This window comes from Bubalus bubalis, chromosome 4 (genome assembly GCF_019923935.1).
Source record: "Bubalus bubalis isolate 160015118507 breed Murrah chromosome 4, NDDB_SH_1, whole genome shotgun sequence".
Classification (NCBI taxonomy): Eukaryota; Metazoa; Chordata; class Mammalia; order Artiodactyla; family Bovidae; genus Bubalus; species Bubalus bubalis.
In genome coordinates, this window is record NC_059160.1 from 22,192,462 (window position 1) to 22,219,112 (window position 26,651).

At 38.1% G+C, this 26,651-nt stretch overlaps 1 protein-coding gene across 8 annotated transcripts in view; it reads right to left on the reverse strand.

Annotated features, from left to right (window-relative positions):
- The window catches only part of LRP6 (LDL receptor related protein 6), a 177,578-nt gene that overhangs the window by 45,381 nt on the left and 105,546 nt on the right, over positions 1 to 26,651 (reverse strand). For all 8 annotated transcript variants that reach the window (XM_025283271.3, XM_025283268.3, XM_025283267.3 and 5 more), the window contains 5 exons: positions 8,067 to 8,283; positions 5,510 to 5,799; positions 3,740 to 3,966; positions 1,187 to 1,371; positions 219 to 545 (listed from right to left, as the gene is read on the reverse strand). In XM_025283271.3, coding sequence (XP_025139056.1) covers positions 219 to 545; positions 1,187 to 1,371; positions 3,740 to 3,966; positions 5,510 to 5,799; positions 8,067 to 8,283 — 1,246 coding nt within the window. The remainder of the gene's footprint in view (positions 1 to 218; positions 546 to 1,186; positions 1,372 to 3,739; positions 3,967 to 5,509; positions 5,800 to 8,066; positions 8,284 to 26,651) is intronic.

Here is a 26,651-nt window from a genome sequence, read left to right on the forward strand (position 1 = left end):
TATAATATCAATTTTTCCATAACATCAACCAGTTATCACTGAACAAAAGTAACAAAAACTTGCACTTTTTCACTTTTAGTCCTTCCCTTTTATACAAACAAATGATCAACTCTGGACTTTGACGACTTCTCCCTTTAGAAAGAATATGAACTACAGTGTTTTCACAAGTCTGCTGCCTTCTCTAACTTTAGTTTGCATTGAGGGGCAATGCAGCTTACCACTGCAAGTCCTGTTGTCAGCATTCAGAGAGTAGTGGGCAGGGCATCCACAAACGAAACCTCCAACTGGCACGGCCAAGCAGAGATGGGAGCAGTGCCCGTTGCTGGAAGCACACTCGTTCCATCCTGCCTGCCGTGAGGAGTGAAACACGAGGATGTCCATCACATAATCCAAGTGGCCTTGAATGATGGTGCGGTTTTGGCCACTGGTTTTGTTGGCACGCTCAATGCTGCGTCGGCTCCAGTCCGTCCAGTAGATGTAATCTTGGTACTGAGTTAAGCCAAAAGGATGAGGCAAGTCATCTGCTATAACTTCACGGTTGAGTCCTATTTTCAGAAAGGCAGCAGACAGGGGAGACGCAGAAAGATGTAATATATGAGAAAGTGAGAGTCTTGTTGGCAAAGAAAAAGAAAAGGTAACATTTAAAACATTATTTTTGTAAGCAATTTAAAGTAGAAAAATTCCTTCAGAAGCAATTCTTAAACCAGACAAGTCTTCTGAAATCAATCCATCTACAGTCTGACCCCACACCTCAAACCAATATTTTTTTGTTCTAAAACTCACTGAGTTTGTTTAAACTCATGTAGATGGCCTATTTCGACTGTGGTCTTATTTTCCCTCCATAAAGGTCTACAGTTCAACTCTTTTTCCTTTCATAAAAAGATGGAAATGTATATATTATATTTTACTGCTACAAAAAGTCACTTCAGAAATATCCAGGGAGTTATAAATTTTATTATAAGCCCAACAGTAATGAAATTTCCACATATTAAAGAGATATGAATACAAGTCCTTGGCCCACTATTAATGAATAGGATACAATGTGAGACAGAGGATGAACCTAGACATTCATATGAAGTTTTATGAACAGTATCATATCTAACCTATGGTAAACAGCAGCCACTGATTTTTGCACAGAAAGGATTATATATTCTCTTTCTGAACAAAACAGAAGAATACAGCTTACCAAGCATATTTGAAGACTCTATTAAGTTGGTGTCCAGATCTGTCCAATAAAGCCTCCTTTTAGCATAGTCAATGGTCAGGCCGTTTGCCCGCCCCACATTGGGAACCAGCGTAGTACGTTCACTTCCGTCCATGGCAGCTCTGTCTATCTTAGGTTTTCCACCCCATTCGGTCCAATACATAAATCTAAATTCAAACCAATGGATATTTAACATTTTACTTCTGATTATTTGGGAGAAACGATCATATTCATGTATAGTAACTAAGTAAATTTAAAGAAAATATACACTAAATCAAGGAAATTGGCAAAGCAAAATCAAAGCTATTAATTTTTTTCAATTACATTGGCAGTCTCAACTAAATATTTTTTCTCATATCCTAAAAAGGAAGTGAGTCAGCTTTCCTTAGTGTTTCCAATGAATCTGTTCCATCCAAAACCTAGGAATTGGAAACAAACCCATGGTTTCCTTATTGCAGCACTTGCATTTATAAAACTAATATCAAGAAGATAGCAAAGGATTAAAGTGCTAGTCTCAGAATTTGACTCACTTCAGAACAAAATACATGTATTTCTGAAGACAAGTTAATTCGAGTTTTAAATTTTTAAAACTTACTTTCTGATTTGTGTAAATCACTCTCAAAAACCAAGCTGCAGCAGTACATCAAAGGTACAACTTAACAACTGTGAACTGAGGTTTAAAAGGGAAGTTTGAAATGCATTTGGTCACACTGTCCAAGGTAACATACTACTGAATCACACACACCCCTTAGTGTGTCAGCTGAGCAATGAACACCACTACTACAGCCCCTGCGAATGTACTCTTTTGGGTTTTTCACGTTAACTGTAGAGCAACCGCACAGTACAGACTTCTGCAGATGAGGAGGACAAGGCCCTACAAGAAGTACAACTGATCTGTTGAATGTCTTCAGGCCAGTCATAGGGCAGAGCTAGAACTAGAAGGTAATTCTCAGCCAAATGTCTTTTGGGCTGAACCAGCAGTGCTAGTTTCAAGCTGCTTTGAATACTGGGTCTAGGAAAGTTCTCTGCATGCCAGGTCTCATCAACTACCCAAAGGAGACATTCATTCACCAGCCCATCGGCTGATGGTTGACTTGGTAGCAATGTATAAACACACTTTGCTGAAAACTCAAGTTGTCTTGGGCTTTGTTTGCATTTGTACTTGTCAGCTAACAGGCATAGTACATCCCAAAAGCCAAAGAGAAAACAACTGTGGGAGAAATGTCACAGCTGCCAGCAGCCACATAAACTAGAGTACTTTGTCCCAACTACTAAATTTATCTGTCTGGTAACTAATAGCTAGAGTAAAAATCACCATAAACCAATCACAACATGTCAGCACAGAAATGGTACCTTTGGTATGACTTTCTAACTACATGGCCAGCAAGCTAACCATGGAAGTGACTGATTCAGTGAAACAACTTTTCAATATGGCCATGGTCCAATGTGCTGGTATGTTTACAAGGTTAACTTCTGCTTTTTAAAATGGAGTTATTCTTCAAAATTCAGCTTTCTTACATGATGGATGTTTTCATTGTTGTCCAGTTGTGTCTGATTCTTTGCAACCCCATGGACTGCAGCACACCAGGCCTCCCAGTCCCTCACCATCTCCCACAGTTTGCCCAAGTTCATGTTCATTGCATCAGTGATGCCATCCAGCCATCTCATCCTCTGACACTCTCCTCTCCTTCTGCCCACAATCTTTCCCAGCATCAGGGACTTTTCCAATGAGCCGGCTGTTCGCATCAGGGGACCAAAATACTGGAGCTTCAGCTTCAGCATCAGTCCTTCCAATGAGATTTCAGGGTTGATTTCCCTTAAGATTGACTGGTTTGATCTCTTTGCTGTCCAAGGGACTTTCAGGAGTCTTCTCCAGCACCAGAGTTTGAAGGCATCAATTCTTTGGCATTCTGCCTTCTTCACAGTCCAGCTCTCATGACCATACGTGACCACTGGGAAGACTGTAGCCTTGACTATACAGATCTCTTTTTAAAACTTGTTAAATCATTTAAGATTAATCTATCCTTGAAAAACATGTCATGTTGTAAGTAAATTTATGAGAAAGTTCAGTTTAATATCAAAGTTTCTCCAAGTTTATAATAACTAATTATCCATTTTTGAATTAATGAACATTCTAAAGTAGAGCTTTATAATGTAGTTATTTCTTAGCACACATTATCTCAGTGGGTTTACTTTTACAGGTTTAGAATCTGGTATAACTTGGGAGAGAGTGCAAGCAAATCGATTTCATGACACCTTTCAAAAGGCTGTCTACTTAGCATATAAATACAATCATTAATATTTAACTAATAAACCATTTCACTAATTTTTATTCACCTAATACTAATAATGACAAAAGTAAAATTTAGTTAATTCTAAATCAGTGAAATCTCCACTAATGATTTTAAGATAAAACCTATCTATAATTTACCTGTCAGCTTCCTAATAAGCATGATTTAAAGACATCAAGAATACAATCCATAACTAGGCCATGCGCAATACAGTTGCAAAGAATTCATATGAAAAGCTGTTTACCCTTCAGCGGGGTCCAACGCAAGAGCTCTGGGACTATCTAGGTCTTTCCACACCAAAACTTGTCGGTGTTGCCCATCCAACTTTGACACCTCAATTCGATTGGTTCCCGTGTCTGCCCAGTACAAGTTCTTCCCAAGCCAGTCTACAGCCATGCCTTCCGGATAATCTAAGCCAAATTCTACCACGTGTTCCAGGGCACTGCCATTCATAAAGGCTCTGCTGATAGTCTGCAGAAATAAGATTAACAATATCACAGGGCTTAGGTACAAAACCCTAAGGTTTTAAGGGAAGATACAGAAGAGCCAAAGGCACAGTTTCTCAATACAATTCACATATTTTATGAGCACCGTGTAAAAAAAAAAAAAAAAAAAAATGACATCAACCTCCAACGAGCACAACTGCAACCTCAAGTTTTATTGTCAATTCAGGGAGAAATTTTTCAAAGTTTTAAGAACCAGAAATTTATTCTAGTAATATAGCGGAGTGACTATTCTTATAAAACTTATTATTAGTAATCAAGTGAAAAGATGTGACCAGAGTATTGTAGACTTTTAACTGGTAGTCAGTTTCCTGACTTCCAACCTGGTGGCTCAGATGGTAAAAAATCTGTCTGCATTGCAAGTGGCCCAAGTTCGCTCTCTGGGTTGGGAACACCCCCTGAAGAAGAGAACAGCAACTCACTCCAGTATTCCTGCCTGGAGAATTCCATGGACAGAGGAGCCTGGCAGGCCACAGTCTATGAGGTTGCAAAAAGTCAGACACAACTGAGCGACTAACAAACACACAGCTTCCTAAAGGTGCTTGAGAGTATGCAGTCATTGCATCAACTGAGGAAGAGCTCAACAACCTTATACCTTATAAAATGCATATGACACTACTCATATCATTACCATTGTGGCTATGAATCACCTAAAAATTAAAAGTCATAATTTAAGCTATTAATAATAGCTCCTACTTCATGGAAACTACCATCCTAAGTGCTTGGTGTACATATATTTTCTCATTTAATGCTCACAAAAGCCCTGCAAGATAGGCATTATTTCTGCTTTCAAGATGAGGAAACTCACAAGCCCACACAATAAAGCATTTATTTACTCGCTCATTTAACAGATTTTACTGACCACCATTACAGTCTAACTCTGGCTCTAATACAATTTTTGCATATTAGACAAAGTTTTACATAAGCTATGTAAAACAGGTCCAAAAGAATCTGGAAGAAGGAAGAATTATACTCCAGATTTTCTGGTCAAGAGCTCCTCCTTACTGACTCCGTAAGCTTGTCAATATTTATTCTAGGGATGGGAGGGGTGGGGGAGAGAAGGTATGCTATAACTCATTATTGGCATTTTCTACCTCAGTCAGGTGCCAAAAAAAATTTTTTTAATAAACTAAGAGTCAAGTCTCTATAAGCCATTTGTCAAGCATACAAGTGCTTCTTTTTTTTTGTTTTTGTTTTTTGTTTTTTTTTTTACAAGTGCTTCTTACTCTCTAGCTGAGGAAAATGTCATTTATGTATTCAAATAGAATGAAGCAGAGGAAGATTATGTCTTGCAGATTTAGAATACTCAAACTATCTTGCACTAAAAACACTAGAGATACTTAACAAAATACTGAATGGGCCTTCTCCTTGGCTTCCTTTAAAATGTTAAGGGTTTTTTGTTGAACTCTTGCCTATTAAGTATGAAGGAAGCTGGTAACAGCAAGAAGACTCAAATTCTTGAAGCTCTCCCCATTAGTCCCCAGTTTTAATATTCCAATTCTCTGGCTAACCTTGAGTGATATGTCAGTCCAGTAAATCCGGTTGTCTGTCACGTCAAAATCCAAAGCAGAAGCTTCTTTGACACCAGTGAGTGGAATGGCCACGTTATTATTATTAGTTTCCAAAGAAATTCTCCTGATGTCAGCTCTTCGTGAAAACAGAAGGAAAGCCTCTGGGACAATGCAGGTCTTCATGTCACTGATGAGTTCAAAGCCAATGGGGCAGGCACAGCGAAGGCCCTGGGGTCTATAGAGGCAGAGATGGCTACATCCCCCATTATCCTCAGCGCAGGGGTTGGAACCTAAAATACAAATTCATTATAAAAGGACACACAATCGACATCATCAACACATTTTCAATTTAAATGACCAAGCATTTGTTTGACAAAGACATAGGATTATATTTGCTTCCAAATCTAGAGTTTCAATTCTAATCTCACAAACAAGCATTATGAGGATTAACAGGGAATAAACGACCAGGCACAGTGGTGCAGGCCTGCAGTCCCAGCTACACCAGAGGCTGAGCAGGATGGTTCCAGCCCAGGAGTTCTGACTGGAGCTACACTAGGCTGACTGGGTGTCTGACTAAGTTGGTGGCAGTATGGTGACTTCCCAGGAGCGGTGAATTGGCCCAAGCTGAAAATGGAGCAGGTCAGGAAGCAACAGTTAGAACTGGACATATGAACAACAGACTGGTTCCAAATAGGAAAAGGAGTACATCAAGGCTGTATATTGTCACCCTACTTACTTAACTTATATGCAGAGTACACCACGAGAAACGCTGGGCTGGAGGAAGCACAAGCTGGAATCAAGATTGCCAGGAGAAATATCAATAACCTCAGATATGCAGATGACACCACCCTTATGGCAGAAAGTAAAGAACTAAAGGGTCTCTTAATGAAAGTGAAAGAGGAGAGTGAAAAAGGTGGCTTAAAGCAATGGTATGGGGAGGGAGGAGGGATCAGGATGGGGAACACATGTATACCTGTGGTGGATTTATTTCGATATTTGGCAAAACCAATACAATATTGTAAAGTTTAAAAATAAAATTAAATTAAATTAAAAAAAAAAAGCCCAACATTCAGAAAACAAAGATTATGGCATCCGGTCCCATCACTTCATGCAATTAGATGGGGAAACAGTGGAAACAGTGTCAGACTTTATTTTTTTGGGCTCCAAAATCACTGCAGATGGTGACTGCAGCCATGAAATTAAAAGATGCTTACTCCTTGGAAGGAAAGTTATGACCAACCTAGACAGCATTTAAAAAGTAGAGACATCACTTTGCCAACAAAGGTCCGTCCAGTCAAGGTTATGGTTTTTCCAGTGGTCATGTATGGATGTGAGAGTGAGACTATAAAGAAAGCTGAGCACCGAAGAATTGATGCTTTTGAACTGTGGTGTTGGAGAAGACTCTTGAGAGTCCCTTGGACTGCAAGGAGATCCAACCAGTCCATCCTAAAGGAGATCAGTCCTGGGTGTTCATTGGAAGGACTGATGTTGCAAGCTGAAACTCCCAATACTTTGGCCACCTGATGAAAAGAGCTGACTCATTTGTAAAGACCCTGATGCTGGGAAAGATTGAGGGCAGGAGGAGAAGGGGACAACAGAGGATCAGATGGTTGAATGGCATCACCAACTCAATGGACATGGGTTTGGGTGGACTCTGGGAGTTGGTGATGGACAGGGAAGCCTGGCGTGCTGTGGTTCATGGGGTCGCAAAGAGTTGGACACGACTGAGCAACTGAACTGAACTGAAAACGGAGCAGGTCAACTCTTGTGCTGATCAACTGGGAATAAACGTATGACAAAATTATTTTCTGTGTACCCACAGGAGGCTTTAAGCAAACTGCATTATTCATACGATAGAAGTTCTTTTTCTGACAGTGTGTGGGTGTTAAGTTTAGCCCTTCAATTCAAACTGTGCGGCCAGCATTGAACCAACATTTAAAGGTCCATCCTTGCCAATCGATCCAATGACTTGTGTTCTCATTTGTCCCTGGGTAAACACTTAAAGAAACTTCTTGATTCAAAAATTAATCATGGATACCTAGATGGTACTCAGCACTGGGTCATCCACAAGTATCAGTGAACTTGGCAATATGCTGAAAACTGGTCTGGAGGTTTCAGGAACCAGAAGAAAGGGATTTGGAGTACTTCTTCCTGGGACGTTTATTTGGGTTTGACCGTGGGATGTGGAAGGAAGTTGACTGATATTAGCCTTGGAAAGAAGGTAATTGTCTAAAAACTGTTCACTGTCTTCCTTGACTTAGCCACTATGAAACACCATGTGATATGAAGTGAAAGCCAACAAATTTTTAAGAAAAATGTAAAATGCACTTGTACCACAAAGAATTTATTAACTTCGTGAGCTTCAACAAATTAAATAATCTCCTTAAAAGAGAAAAAAAAAAAAAAAAAAGGTCCATTTCTCATTACAGAAAGCTTAACAGATGATTTTTACATCCACTGAAAACATCAACAATTTACACTGCTGACTTTATAGGCTGCTAACTATATCTTTTCTCATTCCTGGTTCATCCTCTAAGAGAACTGTGAAATTACCTACCAATGACTCGATGAACATTTGTGGCCTTCAGGCCCATGAGGTCAGGGAGCTGATCTATGATGACTTCCCGCTCTGCGCTTCGTTTGTGTACTCTTTCAATGCTCCGCCTCTGCCAGTCAGTCCAGTAGACATAGTCACCCAACAAGGTAAACCCAAATATGTGGGGGATTTTGTCTTCCACGAGCACTCGTCTCCCAGTCCCATCGGTATTCATAACCTTCAAGTTTAAGTTTAAAGAGAAGGAAGAGGAAAAGATGTGTACTTATTCTTTATATATGTAAAAAACGACAAAAACCAACCATGCTTTTGTCAAAATCCAAGAGATCTTAGTTATTTCTATTACAATGCTTTCACAAAATGACAACATGCTGATTTAATAAGAATGATTTCAAAGACTCAATATAGGCTCATATTTAACTTCTATTTCTCCATTCTCTTATTAACCTTCCTTCTAGAAATTCTGACATTAGATTTAGTATGCATCTCCTATATTAAATGACCAAACAGAAGTACAATATTGTCACCTTAAGTTTGCTTGTCCATCTGTCTTCAAATTAGTGTACCTTTGCAAACATTATACCAGTATATATTTTGTTTTATGACACATTTTATTTTATCCTGAGAGTTTTGCCTTTTTAATATCTAAGGAAACAGATTCAAATAAGGTCACACAGCTTGTAAACAGAATTGGTGTCTTTTTTAGGACTCCTCCTACTTAGTATATTTCTTATTTCACTGTTTGAAGATTTTTTTTTAAACTACACATAACAGGATTCTCAATAATCCCTCAGTCCTCTAAGGTTCTAATCACAAAACTGTCAGGTATTTGACACTCTAGATACTCTCTCCACAACTAAGTTTCAAATAACTAGGCCGTATCTACAGTAACATGATTAAATTCACCCTGACACTTTCATTACGCACAGAAGCAAATTCTCTAGAAGTGGCAAAGGCATCTAACCTGTCTCTGACACTGCAGAAACACATACTAATCTTCTGTTCTAAAACACAGGCAGTCTTCCGAAGCACCAACTTTCAAGTTCCCAAATGAGAACATTTCTACCATTTAAAGTGGTCTGGGGATCTCCCTGGCGGTCCTCTGGCTAAGATTGCAATCTCCCAAATAAAGGCAACCTGGGTTCAATCCCTGGTCAGGGAACTAAATTTCATATGCTTCAACTAAAAATCCCATTAGAAACAACTAAGACTCAGTGCAGCCAAATAAATAAATAAAAACTCAAAAAAAAAAAAAAAAAAAAAAAAGTAGTCTGGGTGCCAGGCAAATCAGCCTTCAGAAATGTCATTCTGTGGCTAAAAACCTGTACATACAAACATCTGCCACCCACTCACCTAAAAAGAAGTATCAGGTATAATCTTAGACAAGTACTAATTTTTTATCCATAAATTATATTCCATGTAAATCAATACTATGATGCCTAGATGGAATGACAAGCAAATACTATCTTTCTCTCTCCTCTCTAAAAATTTTAAAATACTTGCTGACCTTTCCAAAACAGCCAACTCTTTGAAACAAAATATTTAAAATCTGAGCAAAATTGTGCTATATTCTTATAACTTCAACTGCAAATATTGACTTATATCTGATGGAAGAGAGATTATATTAATTGTTTATATCTGATACAACAGGACTTCTATTAATCCAACTGAATAAATCTGTCTTTAAACAGAATGTTTCTAAAAGTAAAAAACATAGTTCAAAATAATTAATTACTACTCCAACCCCTAATATTAAACACTTTTTAAGGTTAATAATTTCTCCTTAATTTGAGACATGAGTTTAGTTTTTTTATATTCACATTTTCTTGCAACAGACCATTCCTGGATATATTTCATGATGTCTATGGCTTATCTTGAAGTTATTTTGATGTTTAATAAAAGTAAAATGACTAAGTGGTCACTTTTGATAATCTGTTTACTTATCTAACTAGAAAGTCATCTCAAGAATACCAGGAACCTAATTCATCTACTTCCTTATTACATTGCTTCATAGCTACGATTAGAGTCTCATGAAGAAGTCAATAAATATTTTTAAAACAATTTTTAAAAAGACAGCAGTTTTCTAAGACACTCAAGAAAGCTTCTTAAAAATGGAAATGAAAATGTATAGAACAGTTCTTATCCTCAGATCCTAGTTTGGCCGTGTGCATGAATAAAAATTATCCTTGCTCAAATTTTAAATTCATATAAAAATGCACACTGCAGTCTACTTTGGGAGAATGAATACATTCCTGATTCCCTCCTATAACCAGAGCTCCAAGAAAGAATTTCTGGCCCCATTTTACTACTTACTGCCTGGAAACTCTGATCAGGGTGAAAAATCTTTCCTATATAAGATCTAATTAAAAAAAAGACTGGCATTTTGAAGGAAGGCTTATGCGTGTGTATTTAAAAGAAGTATGTGTGAAATTTTATAGATTTTAATAAAGTATATTAGCATATTTTTTGTTGTCTTGTCACTAGTTTGTGTCCGACTCTTTGCGACCCTGCCAGGTTCCTCTGTTCATGGGATTATCCAGGCAAGAATACTGGAGTGGACTGCCATTTCCTTCTCCAGGGGATCTTCCAACGTTCAACAGGGGTCGAACCATGTCTCCTGCCATGGCAGGCGGATTCCTCACCACTGGGCCACCAGGGAAGCCTTATTAGGATATTAAGAAACATAATTTAGAATAGTCGATCTTGTAGGTAGGAAAAGCTTATTTTAAAACTTGGTCTTCTTGCTTTCATCATAATATGGAGATTCTCTCTTGACTCTGGTATCTTCCTCTACCCTCCTTGCAAGAATTTCCTCCCAATACTATTTCCTTCCTTACCAGTAGCTCCAATTTCTCCCTCTCCATAAGGTCCTTCTTTTTTGCCTTTAACACAACAGTTTCCACCATTGTAGAAAGATGTTTAAAAGCTGCAAGATTCCGTTTTTATTATTTGACAGTGATCTATAACTGCTGCCTCCACCTAACACCACTCAGTCCCTTCACTCCTACAACCGGCTGACAACCTGTGACTCAGACAAAGTAACTACTGAAAACGATCAATGACTACTTCCTTGTTTTTCTCAGCTTTTGTTAAGTTTGCCTCTTTTGACTCACTGAAACTCTACACCGGGTTTTCATGGCACGGATCTGATGTTACTTTTTCTATACAAAGACTGCTTTCTATTTCTTCATTTCACTGGTTCCTCTTTCCTTTTTCAAACCTGGCTGGGGATTTTCCAAGATTTCCTGAGTTGTTCTCTGTAAAACATCATTTAACAAGACAATCAAGTCTTATGCCTTTACTATTTATTACCTTCTGCAGAAAAATTACAAATATGGCAAGCTCTGGTCTAAGGTCGCATTAGCCTCTGCTGCAGTATTTCCCAAGGCATCTCCCAGAAAATGTACTGTTACCTCACCCAAAATGTCATATACGGAACAGGAAACCTATCTCCTCCATTAGGGGCAGGAGTTCATCATCCTATTAGACAGTATCTAACACAGACTGCTGAATAGTCTGTATTTTAGAACCCTAAAATAATAGTTTCTTGTAAGTGTACAGTACATTAAGACATGTTTGATTTGATTTTATTCCTAGACTCCGTATTGTCTTGCATCAGCTATTTTACTTTTAATAAATTAACACTAATTTTGCTGATTACTACGCTCAAATACTGGCCTTCCTGTTAAAATTTACTTGCTGATCTAAATGCATACACCAGTTGTCCAATACTGAACTCGTTTTTAAAAATAAAACCTAAATTTCTACTTCAAAAATGCTACAGGATTAACCAACTCTATTTTTTCAGTTATGTGTCCTGCAACATTCCTGATGGTTCATTTTGATAAATTAACAATTTAAACACAAACAGCTGATTAAATATGAATTCAGATAACAGGCAAAGAATAAAACTGAAAATCACAGGGAGAAATATAACAAAGAAACAATTCCAAAAGATTCTCCTGGTTCACAAAACCCAGCATTTTCTCTTTAGCATTTACTCTTCATTCTTTTGCTCCCTAAAAATCTCTTATGGGGAAATTCACTGGTGATCCAATGGTTAGGACTCTGCTTCCACTTCAGGGGGCACAGGCTCGATATTTGGTTGGGGAACTAAGATCCCACATGTCTCATGACTCGGCCAAACGCAACAAAACAGAACATCTTTTATGATTATCTAACAATATTCTGGCAGAATTCAACAGATTTGGATTTTAAATATAAACCCTATCACTCATGAGGTAAAGCAATTTCTCATACAAAAAACAGGAGAACATATCATGCTAAATTATTTAATGAATAAAGACTGTTTACTTATTAGCACAGTATCAGATGTGTAGTAGATGTTTACTAAATGCTGTTTTTCCCCTTCATTGTTTTTAGTAAAATGCTTTAGTCCCTAAAAGTAAATAGCTACACTTAAATGACTACATTTAATTTAGCAAAATACAGCACTTCAAAATCAAAATAAATAAATATAAAAGCATATGTGGAAATAAAAGACCAAACCATCACACACTTTTTAAACAGAATAAAAGCAACACAGACCTTTCTGTATCCTGGCAACTAGTGGGAAACTGCAAGGCTGCAGCCTTATGCTCATTTCTAACGCCCATTTTTACTGTTTGCTTATGCCCACCACTTCATGGGAAATAGATGGGGAAACAGTGAAAACCGTGTCAGACTTTATTTTTCTGGGCTCCAAAATCACTACAGATGGTGACTGCAGCCATGAAATTAAAAGACGCTTACTCCTTGGAAGGAAAGTTATGACCAACCTAGATTGCATATTCAAAAGCAGATACATTACTTTGCCAACAAAGGTTCGTTTAGTCAAGGCTATGGTTTTTCCTGTGGTCATGTATGGATGTGAGAGTTGGACTGTGAAGAAGGCTGAGCGCCGAAGAATTGATGCTTTTGAACTGTGGTGTTGGAGAAGACTCCTGAGAGTCCCTTGGACTGCAAGGAGATCCAACCAGTCCATTCTGAAGGAGATCAGCCCTGGGATTTCTTTGGAAGGAATGATGCTAAAGCTGAAACTCCAGTACTTGGGCCACCTCATGTGAAGAGTTGACTCACTGGAAAAGACTCGGATGCTGGGAGGGATTGGGGGCAGGAGGAGAAGGGGACGACAGAGGATGAGATGGCTGGATGGCATCACCGACTCAATGGACGTGAGTCTCAGTGAACTCTGGGAGTTGGTGTTGGACAGGGAGGCCTGGCGTGCTGCGATTCATGGGGTCGCAAAGAGTCGGACACGACTGAGCGACTGATCTGATCTGATCTATGCAACTTAGATGCACATTAACTAAAACAGTAAGCACAAAGGAGCAAACAGTTGGACAATTTAATTGGAATATACTTTTTTTTTAACTTTACAATATTGTATTGGTTTTGCCATATATCAACATGAATCTGCCACAGGTATACATGTGTTTCCCATCCTGAACCCTCCTCCCTCCCCGTACCATCCCTCTGGGTCGTCCCAGTGCACCAGCCCCAAGCATCCAGTATCGTGCATCAAACCTGGACTTTCACTGTTCTATGAGACCCTCACTGCAATCCTCAAAATCAATGACCATACTTACTAAATGCAAATCACATGAAAAACATGATGAATGCTGAGAAGTTTACAACGGGGCCCCTTCTAGCTAAGGGTTACAATCCAATTGAGGAGGTAATCTACATTTATATTAAAACCACACACATACACCCTTCTCTGGTCTACAGCTGATCAGAAAACACTTGAGCAAGAAGTAGCAGTTCAAATCCACCTCCAAGAATTAGAAGAATTTTGACAAAGAAAAAAAGAAAATGATTTAAATGAATGAAAAAGGAATATTTAAATGAAAAAAAAAAAGTAACACAGTCCAGAATGTCTTGTTTGACTAAAAGAAATGCTTTGAGGTAAAAAGAATACATACAAAAGGGACTCAAAGAGACAGCTTCAGGCAGCTATCACCTGATAGCCAGGTATGAAATTCCAGATAAGAAAATTACAGAAAACAAGAAACTTATGAAAGCCACTTTAAGGAGAGTGACATAACACAGCTGTGTTTCAGGAAGACCTCATGTAGCGTATCACTGTGTCCTGACTGTGCTAAAGATAACTATCTCAAATGCAGAATTATGGTTAATAGGGCATTCCTAGTGGCTCAATAGTAAAGAATTTGCCTGCCAATGCAGGAGACAAGGGTTCAATCCCTGGTCCAGAATCCCACTTGCCACAGAGCAGCTAAGCCCATGCACCACAACTATGGAGCCTGTGCTCTAGAGCCCGGGAGCCACAACTACCGAGCCCATGCACCCCAACTACTGAAGCCGGTGCGCCCTAGGGCCCATGTTCCACAACGAGAGAAGGCACCACAATGAGAGGCCTGCACACCACAACTGGAGAGTAGTCCACGCTCATCACAACTAGAGAAAAGCCTGCACAGCCCCCGCCCCCAAAACTAAGTATTATAGTTAATAAAATATTTTCAATTTTCATGGGATGATAATGTGTCTGTGTGTGCGGGTCTGAATGTTTGCGATTCCATGGACTGTAGCCCACCAGGCTCCTCTGTCCATGGGATTTCCCAGGCAACGGAACTGGAATGGGTTGTCATTTCTTTCTCCAGGGGATCTTCCCCTCCCAGGGATTCAAACCCAAGTCTCCTGTATTGACAGGCAGATTATTTACCACCACGCCACCTAGGAAGCCACAGAATAATAGAGGTCCAAAATATCCCTTTTCTGAAAGCCTTGGGGTTAATTAGCCCTGTTTCAGAATTCAGAATTTTTTCTTGAAATATAGAAAAGTTAACACAATGCACACAGCATATCACCTCTACCTGGGTCCAGGGCAACACTTCATTGCCAAGCATAATAATATTTTTGCTGAAAGACATACACATATTCCCACAAAGGAACATAAACAGAGACTACAATTGGTCTTACACTGCTTCAAGTCAGGGTCTTTACCAACTTAATTAACAAAAATAATTTTCAGTTTTGAGAGCTTTTTAGATTCCAGAATTGCACATAAGGACTGCAGGTTAGGAGTGCTTTGCTGACCTTTACTCTGATCCCCTGACAAAACTGAGGCTTAGATCAGTGTTAATGCTGCTCTAAGTGCAAGCAAGGGTCTCAGGAAAAAGAAAAAAACATGCAAAGGACATGCTTAAAAGTTAAAAGGTAAGGTAACTTTTAGCAACATCCGGCAAAACAACAACAAATGATAATCTTTAGAATAGCAAAGTCCAAGGACTCAAAAACAGTTCCCTAAAAGCCACAGCTAAGGATTCTATATAGCTTTAGCACATTAGAACATTAGTCCTTTCTAGCTAACTATTCCTTCTTCTCTCACTTGAAAGGCAAAACTAAAAATCTTTTGTTTTGGGTTTTTTTTTTGGGGGGGGGGGGTAGTGGAGTAAATACAGTACTCACTTAAAGCTAGATGTAGCAGCTCTATTTCAAATTCAACAATGTAACTAAGATATGCTAAAGACACTTTCAATATAACTTTGTAAGCACACCTGTCCCCTTGACTACTCCCCTTAACTATCTTCCCATTCTTGACTGCTGTAGCTTTTTACAACTGAGTTGAGTCTAGAATAGTGCTGTCCGAACAAAGTATAATACAAGTCACAAATGTGAGTCCTGTGTAATTTAAATTTTTCTAGGAGCCAGAATTTTTTTAAGTTTAAAAAAATATATATTAATTTATTCAAGTATATCCAAAATATTTTTACTTCAAAATGTAATCTTTAGAACTTTTGCTGAGATTTTAATACTAATATTTACAGTCTTCTCAGTATGCATTTAACACTTTAAGCATCTCAATTCAGAGTAACCACACTGTAGGTGCTCTGTGGACATACATGGCCACTGACTCCCACAGTGGACTGTGCAGGATTAGAATTTAATGATGGTGACTATACAGCCCACAACAAAGTTAATTTATTCCTGTTTTAAATTGGACCTCCATCCCCTCTCAAACCTGCCTGCGACCTTCGACGCTGCCCTAGACTCTCAGGCTCGGTAGAACCACAAACAAATGTTTTCCATTTGAGCTTTCTTCCCTCCCCAGCTAAACTAAATTCTAATACAGGTTAAAATTACTTCAAAAAAATGGTTTCTCATGAGAAGAATGAACAAAACTCTACTTGTTTCATCTTTTATCACATTTTCAAGTTTACATTTCAAAGTACCAGCAGAGATTTGTTAAGAATAAGGACAAAGGCCTGATTTCATTTCTTTCTGGTTATTTCAAAACAGAAATATTAAAACCACATTTATTGATTACTGCAGATGGTGATTGCAGCCATGAAATAAAAAGATGCTTACTCCTTGGAAGGAAAGTTATGACCAACTTAGATAGCATATTCAAAAGCAGAGACATTACTTTGCCAACAAAGGTCCGTCTAGTCAAGGCTATGGTTTTTCCAGTGGTCATGTATGGATGTGAGAGCTGGACTGTGAAGAAAACTGAGTGCCAAAAAACTGATGCTTTTGAACTGTGGTGTTGGAGAAGACTCTTGAGAGTCCCTTGGACAGCAAGGAAATCCAATCAGTCCATCCTAAAGGAGATCAGTCCTGGGTGTTCATCGGAAGCACTGATGGTGAAGCTGAAACTCCAATACTCTGGCCACCTCATGGGAATAGCTGACTCATTGGAAAAGACCCTGATGCTGGGAGGGATTGGGGGCAGGAGGAGAAGGGGACAACAGAGGATGAGATGGTTGGATGGCATCACCAACTCAATGGACATGGGTTTGGGTAGACTCCGGGAGTTGGGTGATGGACAGGGAGGCCTGGTGTGCTGCGGTTCATGGGGTCGCAAAGAGTCGGACATGACTGAGCGACTGAACTGAACTGAACCTGCCATTACATTTATATCTGCCATCTCCTTGGCTCTCCCCATCTCACTGGCTCTCACTAGGGAGAAGCTAGGTGGTTCCTGAGTATCTTTATTCCACTTTAATATTGGCCTGAAATTTTCCATAAGTAAAAAAAATTGAAAAAAAAAATGGAGGAAAGATAATAGTCCAAGGGCATGTGAATAATGATATAATAGTTATTAACAAATGCTGCTATCATTTTTGTTATTCATACAATGTAGGCAGCAATTTATAAGAACAGTCTGAAGAGATTAAGGGATCAAAAGTTTAAACAAAACGTGACTGTGAGACCTCGCACCTAAAGAACTCTGTATTTCTCTTTATACTGAGTCTAAGGATTACTTTGTGAAATCTGTTTCCTTCCATTACTTTTGCAGAGTTGACACTTCTTAGCAAATTGGCTTCTACCCTAAACATTTCTTTTATCAACCACACAATCTCTCTTCTAGGCAAAAGCAACACAGTAAAACAAGAACATGTTGCCTTGTCTCAAAGAAAATTACTATTACATTCTCATACCCAAGGAGTAACAGTTTTGGACAGGTTACTAGGTTTGTAAATACCATTTTAAGCCTCTTTATGTTTAAAATAACAACCCAAATCCTGGTAAAAGACTGCTTGTACACTGTGAACCCAGAACAAATGCACCATTTTAGCAGATTCCAAAAGATTACCCTTATGCTTTAAAAGTTGAGCCAACACTAATTAAATCTTCTGGCAACTCTTGAGGTTGTGCTTCATCGTATTACCTCAGAGTGGTTTAATTAAACTGAAATTAGGCTTCTGTCACTCCTAAAATCTACCTCCAAATCTGAACCAGAGTCTCCAGTGGTTTCAGCTGCTTCAACCACATTGTGGTACGGATTTAACATTCTGAGGCATTCCCAAATATTACAAACCACACTTAGAATATGGGCTACAACAAGAAACAGATGTGGGTTAACCAGAACATTATCTTCACAGATAGGAGGTAATGGCAAACCTTCTGTAGACATGACATCCGTTTTTGAGCAGTTTCGTCAGCTCATTAAATGTCAACACAGGATTACCCATCTTGGAATGCAGCCAGTCTGCTACCAAAGTTGCTGCTATGCAACTTCTCTTGACTAGACATGTCCGAGAAATAGATGACAACAGGACAATCAGGCACCCATCACGAAATGAACTGGGGGTACTATCACGTTCCAAAGGAAATTCAAACGAACCATTCCTCTTATAATAGCCCAGCCAATACTCAAAATTATCAGTGAATTATTAGTTTATATATTATGTATATAAACAATTATATACTACATAGATTAACATAATTAATATATATTAATATATAATTATATATATATGACAAATAGGTATCATTGGGGTTGATTCATACATTCCATAGGGTATAAAGTATAATTTCACAGAAATGGCATTTTTGAAAACAGAAAACAATATATATTGATGACAATAACATTTCAGTCACGCAGAATCTCACTGGAGTGAGAAGTAAAGAGAAACGCTTTGCACCCAGTAGGGGAAACAGGGGATATTCTGCATCTGTTTAAGAGAGCAGTAAGAACAAATTCAGTGCTGCATTTAAAGACTTTAACCTACTTCAAGACATGTTAAGTCTGAGTAAATACAATTGATTTTCAATATGGAAAAAGAAAGTGTCACACTTGCACTAGGTAGTTTTATAGTATTTTTACAAGGAGTCATGCTTAGAATACCAAACATTTGCAGTTACTATGCTCTTTTACAGACAAGAGCTACAGATTGCTATTGTGATCGGAGCATTCTAAAACAAGAATTACTCAGCAAAACTATAAAATTGCGAACAGATTTTCAGCTGAAGGTATTGTTAAGATGAAAACCAAGACCACCTTAGTCAATTTACTCAACTGCTTCAGAGACACCTCTGAGAACCCCACTGTCCTGGAGCCTTCAATAAACCCTACTGGGAGAAACATCAGCATATTAACAAGTGAAAATTGATCCCTTTCCTCTCACTCAAGAACAACTTATGTACACTCCATTTGGAGTCTTAGTAGGGAAAAAAATTGTCTTAGTAATTAAGGCAAATTACTCCAGTACCAATGAGCATGCCTTATGTCGATTCTGGCTTTTAAATACTGCTACTGCTAAGTCACTTCAGTCGTGTCCGACTCTGTGCAACCCCACAGACAGCAGCCCACTAGGCTCCTCTGTCCCTGGAATTCTCCATGCAAGAATACTGAAGTGGGTTGCCATTTCCTTTTCCAATGCATGAAAGTGAAAAGTGAAAGTCAAGTCGCTCAGTCGTGCCCGACTCTTAGCGACCCCATGGACTGGAGTCTACCAGGCTCCTCCGTCCATGGGATTTTCCAGGCAAGAGTACTGGAGTTGGGTGCCATTAAAAAGAACCATGGCTCCTTGGCATGGGAAATAAGAGAAAGCTGGACTATACTGTTGTTTCAAAAAGTGAGTTTAAAATGATGGGGACTCCTTACAAAATTAAAGTCCCATATGATCCAGCAATCCTACTTCTGGTACAGATTGCAAAATGGGATCCCAAAGAGGTATCTGCACCTCATATTCATTGTGGTATGGTTATTCACAATAGCCCAGAGGTGGAACCAACTTAAATGCCCATCAAAAGATGAATGGTTAGAGAAAATGTAGTATATGCATAAAATGGAATATTACTGAGCCTAAAAAAATGATGGGAATCTTATCACATGACACAAACATGGATGAACCTTGTGGACATTATACTACATGAGATACAGCCAGTCACAAAAAGGTATCAATCAGTTCAGTTGCTCAGTCGTGTCCAACTCTTTGCGACCCCACGAACTGCAGCACGCCAGGCCTCCCTGTCCATCACCAACTCCTGGAGTTCACTCAAACTCACATTCGTTGAGTCGGTGATCCCATCCAGCCATCTCATCCTCTGTCATCCCCTTTTCCTCCTGCCCCCAATCCCTCCCAGCATCCGAGTCTTTTCCAATGAGTCAACTCTTCACATGAGGTGGCCAAAGTATTGGAGTTTCAGCTTTAGCATCATTCCTTCCAAAGAACACCCAGGGCTGATCTCCTTTAGAATGGACTGGTTGGGTCTCCTTGCAGTCCAAGGGACTCTCAAGAGTCTTCTCCAACACCACAGTTCAAAAGCATCAATTCTCTGGCGCTCAGCTTTCTTCCATGTGAGTCCAACTCTCGCATCCATACATAACCACTGGAAAAACCGTAGCCTTGACTAGATGGACCTTTGTTGGCAAAGTAATGTCTCTGCTTTTCAATATGCTATCTAGGTTGGTCATAACTTTCCTTCCAACTTCCACTTAGACGAGTTATCTAAAGTAATGAAATCCTGAGAATCAGAAAGTAAAATGGTGTTTGCCAGGAGTTGTTCAATAGGAATGGAGATTCAGTTTTGCAAGATAAGAAAGTTCGAGAGATCTTGAACAATAATGCACATATAATTAGCACCACTGTATGTTTTAAAATGGTTAAGGTGGTAGCTTTTATGTTATGTGTTTTTCACCACAATTAAAAAAAAAAAAAAGGACACATATGAAAAGAACATGGAATCACCTTGATGGTACTCCTATTGCCAATTCTGGGATAATCTTTGCAACAATATAATGATGACAATGGAATGTAACCTGTGGAATAAACTGAACATCCATGGGCTCATATATATAGAAATATGTATGTACAAATATACATGAATAACTGAATAAATAGGAAAGGGGACACCTCTTCCTTATGAGAGAATTCCAATTAATATAATAGGAATAATGGAAATGGTGTAAGTGTTCATTTCCTGGTGATCACTATTCTCTGAGTATATAAAACAAATCTGGGTGAAAGTTTTACTACTCTTGCCAATTTTTTGTTGAAGTCTGAAATTACTTCAAAAACAAACAGGCAGCAGAACTCAACACAAAAAATATTGTACAGGAAACCTGAATTCTATTGTTTTCTTTCTAAGTAGAAAGCTCTATGACCTTTGGCAAATAAAAGAAGCTAATCAGAAAGCACCAAGCACTGCTCCAGTTTAAGAAACGAAACCTGGGTTAGAGAAAATAAATGTTTGCTTGAGTATAGGGAAGTATCCAGAAACCACCTGATGATAATATCTAAACTGTCTGAACATGGCTTTTTCCCCCAAAGACAATGATACTCTGAAAACACATGAAATACCGTTTCCTTACTATCTGCAGACTAATGAAATCCACTGTAACCCAGAAGAGTTTGGGGTTTTCTCCCCCATATTTTAAGAACAACACTGTAACTAACACAAAAATAGTATTATAAATCTCAAGCAGACATAAAAACCAAGTCATAAATCAATCCAAAATCAAAAATGAATGAACAACAAAACTAAATAACTCTGAGCAAGGGCTAGATTAATAGCAAAGCCTCTAATTTCAGTCCTACTTACTAACTACAATCCTGGAAGATTTCAGAAGCTCAAAATAATAAATGAAATAACAAAACACTAGTCTACTGAAAATCTCAGCACAATAAAAGGGATTCTAACTTCTTCCCTGAGATTATTATTTCAGATCATATCTACCAAAAAAACAATCACAGTACAATGAATGAAGAGTCTGGGAACTCAGAGTTCAACCAAAAAATTAACAGGGCCTGCATTATAACATTCTTAACATTTAAAACTGAAAACTACATTTAAAGTGGGGGGCAGGGGGGAGACTGAAGGTGATCCTTTGCTCATTATGGATAACTTTAGGAATGACTATTACACAAATTCCTTAAATAGCTGGTGATAACTTAAGGTGAAAATGCTTGTCACACTGTTCAATGGTTTGCAAATTCCCTCCCAAGAAGTCCCAAAATTGTGGTCCTCGCTATTTATATGACTGTTTACCCTTTCAAAATCTAATAACAATAAAAATAAAATCTCTGTGACCCCTTTTAAAGTATATATAATAGCTTCCAAGCTACAGGGAAATAACCGCCTGAAAAATGTTTACATGGACTCAATTAACATCTACATATTTGGCAAGCTTCAAACAACAGCTTTCAACATTTATTTAAACCCATCACACATTAATAATGAAGTAGTCCGCACAGAGGTCAATGCAAAATCTAAATGAATAGCTTACCAGAAGTTAATATCAGTAAAACTGAGTTACAAAGATACTGAACCTCCAACACGCCAAGTTTTCCTTAGGTGAGAGGAATTACAGGCACAGTATATTAGGAAAAATTTAAAGGAAAAAAAAAAAAGTCATGTCATCTGTGATATACATTCCTTCTTAGCAATTCTCCCAAGCAAAATGCTTTATTTGTTCTTACCCTATGATATGCAATTAGTATAAAAAGCACCAGAAAATGTTAAAGCTGGAAGGAACGTCAAGATCATCAGCTTCAAATGATCTCAATGGTCAAAATACAAAGACCAGCAATTATGTGAATTATCTATAGTCACCCAGGTAAATGGCAAGATCATGTGAGAACTAGGTCCAATATCACAAAATGATTCAATAAAGATCTAGAGATTACCTCCATAAGAACTAAAAACTGTTATAAATTGTAAAGAGGTTGACCTCTCTTCTCAAGAAAGTGGGACACTGAAAGTCAGCACTCCTACTACAGGGGTAGAGAAACCAAAGGGACAAAACAGGCACTTGCCAAAATGGTAACTAAAAACAGCTCCCCACATATTAAACGGCTTAATACCAAAACATGAGATGAAAACGTGTAATACGATAATATTTAAAAAATGATACAAGTGCAAGTTCAAACTTGGTCACTAAAATGCTTTCTAAGTACTAACATGTATCAGATTATCCTAATTTACACAGATAAAATTATCCTAACTCCAAAGTGAGGTAAATGCATCTTGCCTGGTGAGACTCACGGGTCTGTTGCAGCAGTTCAGGAAAAGTATGATTACATCTATCATCAAGCAAGTTTCTCTCATCATAAATATGTGCAATAATTATTTTAGAGCCAAAGTAGAGTGGATAATGAGATGACAGAACTTATAATTGGATGATGTACTACTCTGACTACTACAGATTGTAGTAACAAGTTTAAAAATGTTGTTAGAAATGTACATCAACTTTCATATAGGTATGAAACAGGTAATTTTCATACAGAAGCTTAAAGATGTACAGAATCGTTAAGATACATCCCAAACAGAAGAAATATAATGGGAGAGCATCATGTTTACAACTCAATGAATACAGGCCCCAAATCCAGGTGTTCTGTTGAGCTAAGGAATCTAACAGTGGAATTTATCAGTATAATGTTGAGAATACATGAGGAAAAAATCTATATATTCACATACATATATACTATGGTAAAGTAGTAGGAATGGGCAAAGATTCAGATTATTTAAGTTCATTATCTTGAACCTTTTTCTAAAACTAGAAGTAAAATAAATTTTACAGATCAGTGTTATAAACTGGCAAAGATTTAAAAGGAACAACTTGTTGGTACTTGTCATATACTCAGGAGAGCTTTACCTAAACAGATGAGATGATTAACCCAATAATGATTAGATTATTATAATTTCTTAAGGAACAATTAATCTAAGAAACAAACAATAAGGAAAACCATCATAAATGGTCCTTGTGTGTTTCAACAGACTTTCACAATACTCAGGCTAAAGATGCCAGACAAAGAAATTACTTTAAAAAGAAATCTGAATACTTGGGAAACAAATTTTTTTATAAGAGTACTGATTAAATAGAGGAAGTTGTCATGAGAGGAAAATGTAGCCCTGCAATTTCAGGCTTAAGACTATGAAACAGAACATTCACCAAAGGCCAAGTTTTCAGTACACATCCTACACAATAATACCCTCTTTATTCAAAAGTTCCTTGGTACTCAAGGTTCTAATAATCTCTGTTTCTCTTTCCCAACAGAATTGTGCCAGGCATAACTAGATTTTGGAGAAACTATCTATGGATGCTGTATTCTCTAAAATAGGGAAATTTATAATAAGAGATTTGAAAAAAAAATTCTACATGTCTTTGACATAGATCAGAAAACCTTTATCTCCACTAGCTCCTGCTGCATTTGTCAGCATAAGCTCTGAAATAAAAAGGGAAAAAAAAAAAATAGCAAGTATATACTGAGAAAATAAATCATGAGACAATCTCAGAGATTTTAATACTAAAATCGCTGATAGTATTATTATTTTCAATAAAACCAGTGATTGAAATCACATTAATAATGTCAAGTTAAACTGGTATGTAAAAATCATCCTCAAGAAAATACAAGCTAGCAGTATATTCTTAATTTTATATAAATATTTTAAACATAAATTTTCTGTGATATGTCTTCACTATTGGTAAGCAATACTGCAGGCCAGTAGTGCAACAAATGCTTAATGCTTTTGGCATTAGGTGGATCAAGAAACATGAGAATATTGTTAAGACACAATGTGCTTCTGCCTATTGTAAGGCCTTATAAAACAGAAATGAAGGCTTGCTTAATGTCACCTACCAGAAAAAAGAAACAACCTTTTTGGCTAATACTTTAGTATTTATTATCAGAAAGTATTTCAGTATTTATTATTCTAACACCTGAGTGGAGGGTAGAGGGGACCCCAGTGCAGACAAGTAAACTAGAAGCCTGTGTATAAAAGGTGATGAAATGATTTGAGCATAATGAAGAAACATAAACAAGTACCTACAGTTAAGTGGTCCCTATCAGTTCACAAATACGAAAATCAGACATACACTCACAGGAACATTCTTAACGCACCAGTCAATACGATGATCGTCTTTTTTAAAAAAGAAAGGAAGAAAAAAAAAGACATCATTAGCACTTCACTATACAGCATTGCTCTCTGCAGAAGTTGGTTATAAATCTCAGGTAAACTTATTTCTTTTTTCTTGCAACTCTGGACAACAGAAATGAAGTCTGAAATCCAAAGCTCCCTATTAATTTTCTCTGGTTTCCCCCAATCCTTAGACCTAGCTCCCCAACATATCCAGCACTTGGTTACATCACCACTTACCAAAAGAAGTGAGTGAGAACCTGATCTAAGTAATCTCCACTGAGGGAGCAGAGAGCATAACTGAATGAATATTTTGAGCTCTTCCCATAAGATCCACACAAAACACAAGAGCTTACTATGCCTTACAGTGCTATGTGATCATTTACCAAACCCCTATTTTTAATTCCCAAATGTACTGGAAACATACAACCCAGGTAAACTTGAAGTCTTCCAGAAGAGAACAGGGCCACTACTACTGTAATTTAATATTTTCTTATAGTCCCAGGAAAAAGCACCTTTCATTCTTAGGCATGACAGAAGAAGCGGGGAAGCTTTCTAAAGAGAAGGGGACTAGCAAGGAGCATGTGACCTAGACTAGGTCAGATGAGCACTAAGGATAAGTTGATTACTTGCTAGCCAGCAAGTAATCTAAGAAAAGAGAGCATTTTTAAAATTATGTATCTTCCCAAAAGTTTTAGTCGACCTACTATCAAGTAAGACAAGATGAAAAGCTGGGGTCACAGCTGCTCGTATAATCACTACTTATCTCAGAGTAGGAACCTAACAGTTTTTCTTCCTCACTTATGCAAAACTCATTTAGATGGACAGCTGTGCTCTTTCCTTAGTTTGTCATATACCAGCAGTTTTAGATAACAGTATGCATCCCAGATGCATCTGTAAAAAAAAAAAAAAATTTATACTGTAATTGTAATTAAAATTACAAATGCATTGAATGCTCAATTAGGGAAACTTCATCAGAATCTCCAGGGGAAAAAACAAGGGGAGGTCTTTGTGTGTATGATTTGGTAGAAGCAGATGTATCACCAACCCTAAACAATCTGTCAAAAAGAGAACAAAGAACAAATAGCAGTTGTGTTCCAATAAACCTGGAAGAAAGCTGAGTGCCAAAGAATTGATGCTTTTGAACTGTGGTGTTGGAGAAGACTCTTGAGAGTCCCTTGGACTGCAAGGAGATCCAACCAGTCCATCCTAAAGGAGATCACTCCTGGGTGTTCACTGGAAGGACTGATGCTGAGGCTGAAACTCCAGTACTTTGGCCACCTCATGCGAAGAGCTGACTCACTGGAAAAGACCCTGATGCTGGGAGGGCCTGGGGGCAGGAGGAGAAGGGGACGACAGAGGATGAGATGGTTGGTCGGCATCACTGACTCAACAGACATAAGTTTGAGTAAACTCTGCGAGATGGTGATGAACAGGGAGGCCTGGCATGCTGCAGTCCATGGGGTTTCACAAAGAGTCTGACACAACTGAACAACTGAACTGAACTGACTGAAACCTGGAAGAAGAGAAGCAGATCTGAAAGGAAAGTTTAAGGATGATGGTACAAGTCAAGGAAGAAAAAGGAAGCGAGAAAGCAAATGACATCACATATATTAATACATATACACAGCTCAAGAGGCCAAAATTAACCCTAATTTTTAGACCTACTGCACTTCCCACAAAATAAGAAAATAAACCCTGTAAAATATTCTATATTGTTATATGATATGTACGCATTTTTACTCTTAAACACTGTCATTCAGAACCTCCATAAATTCCCATTTTTCTACCTGAATCTCTTGACTTCTTGTGATTTCAAATAAATTTCTCTAAATAAAGTGACCTAACATAGCCTAGACAGCATATTCAAAGGCAGAGACATTACTTTGCCAACAAAGGTCCGTCTAGTCAAGGCTATGGTTTTTCCTGTGGTCATGTATGGATGTGAGAGTTGGACTGTGAAGAAGGCTGAGCGCCGAAGAA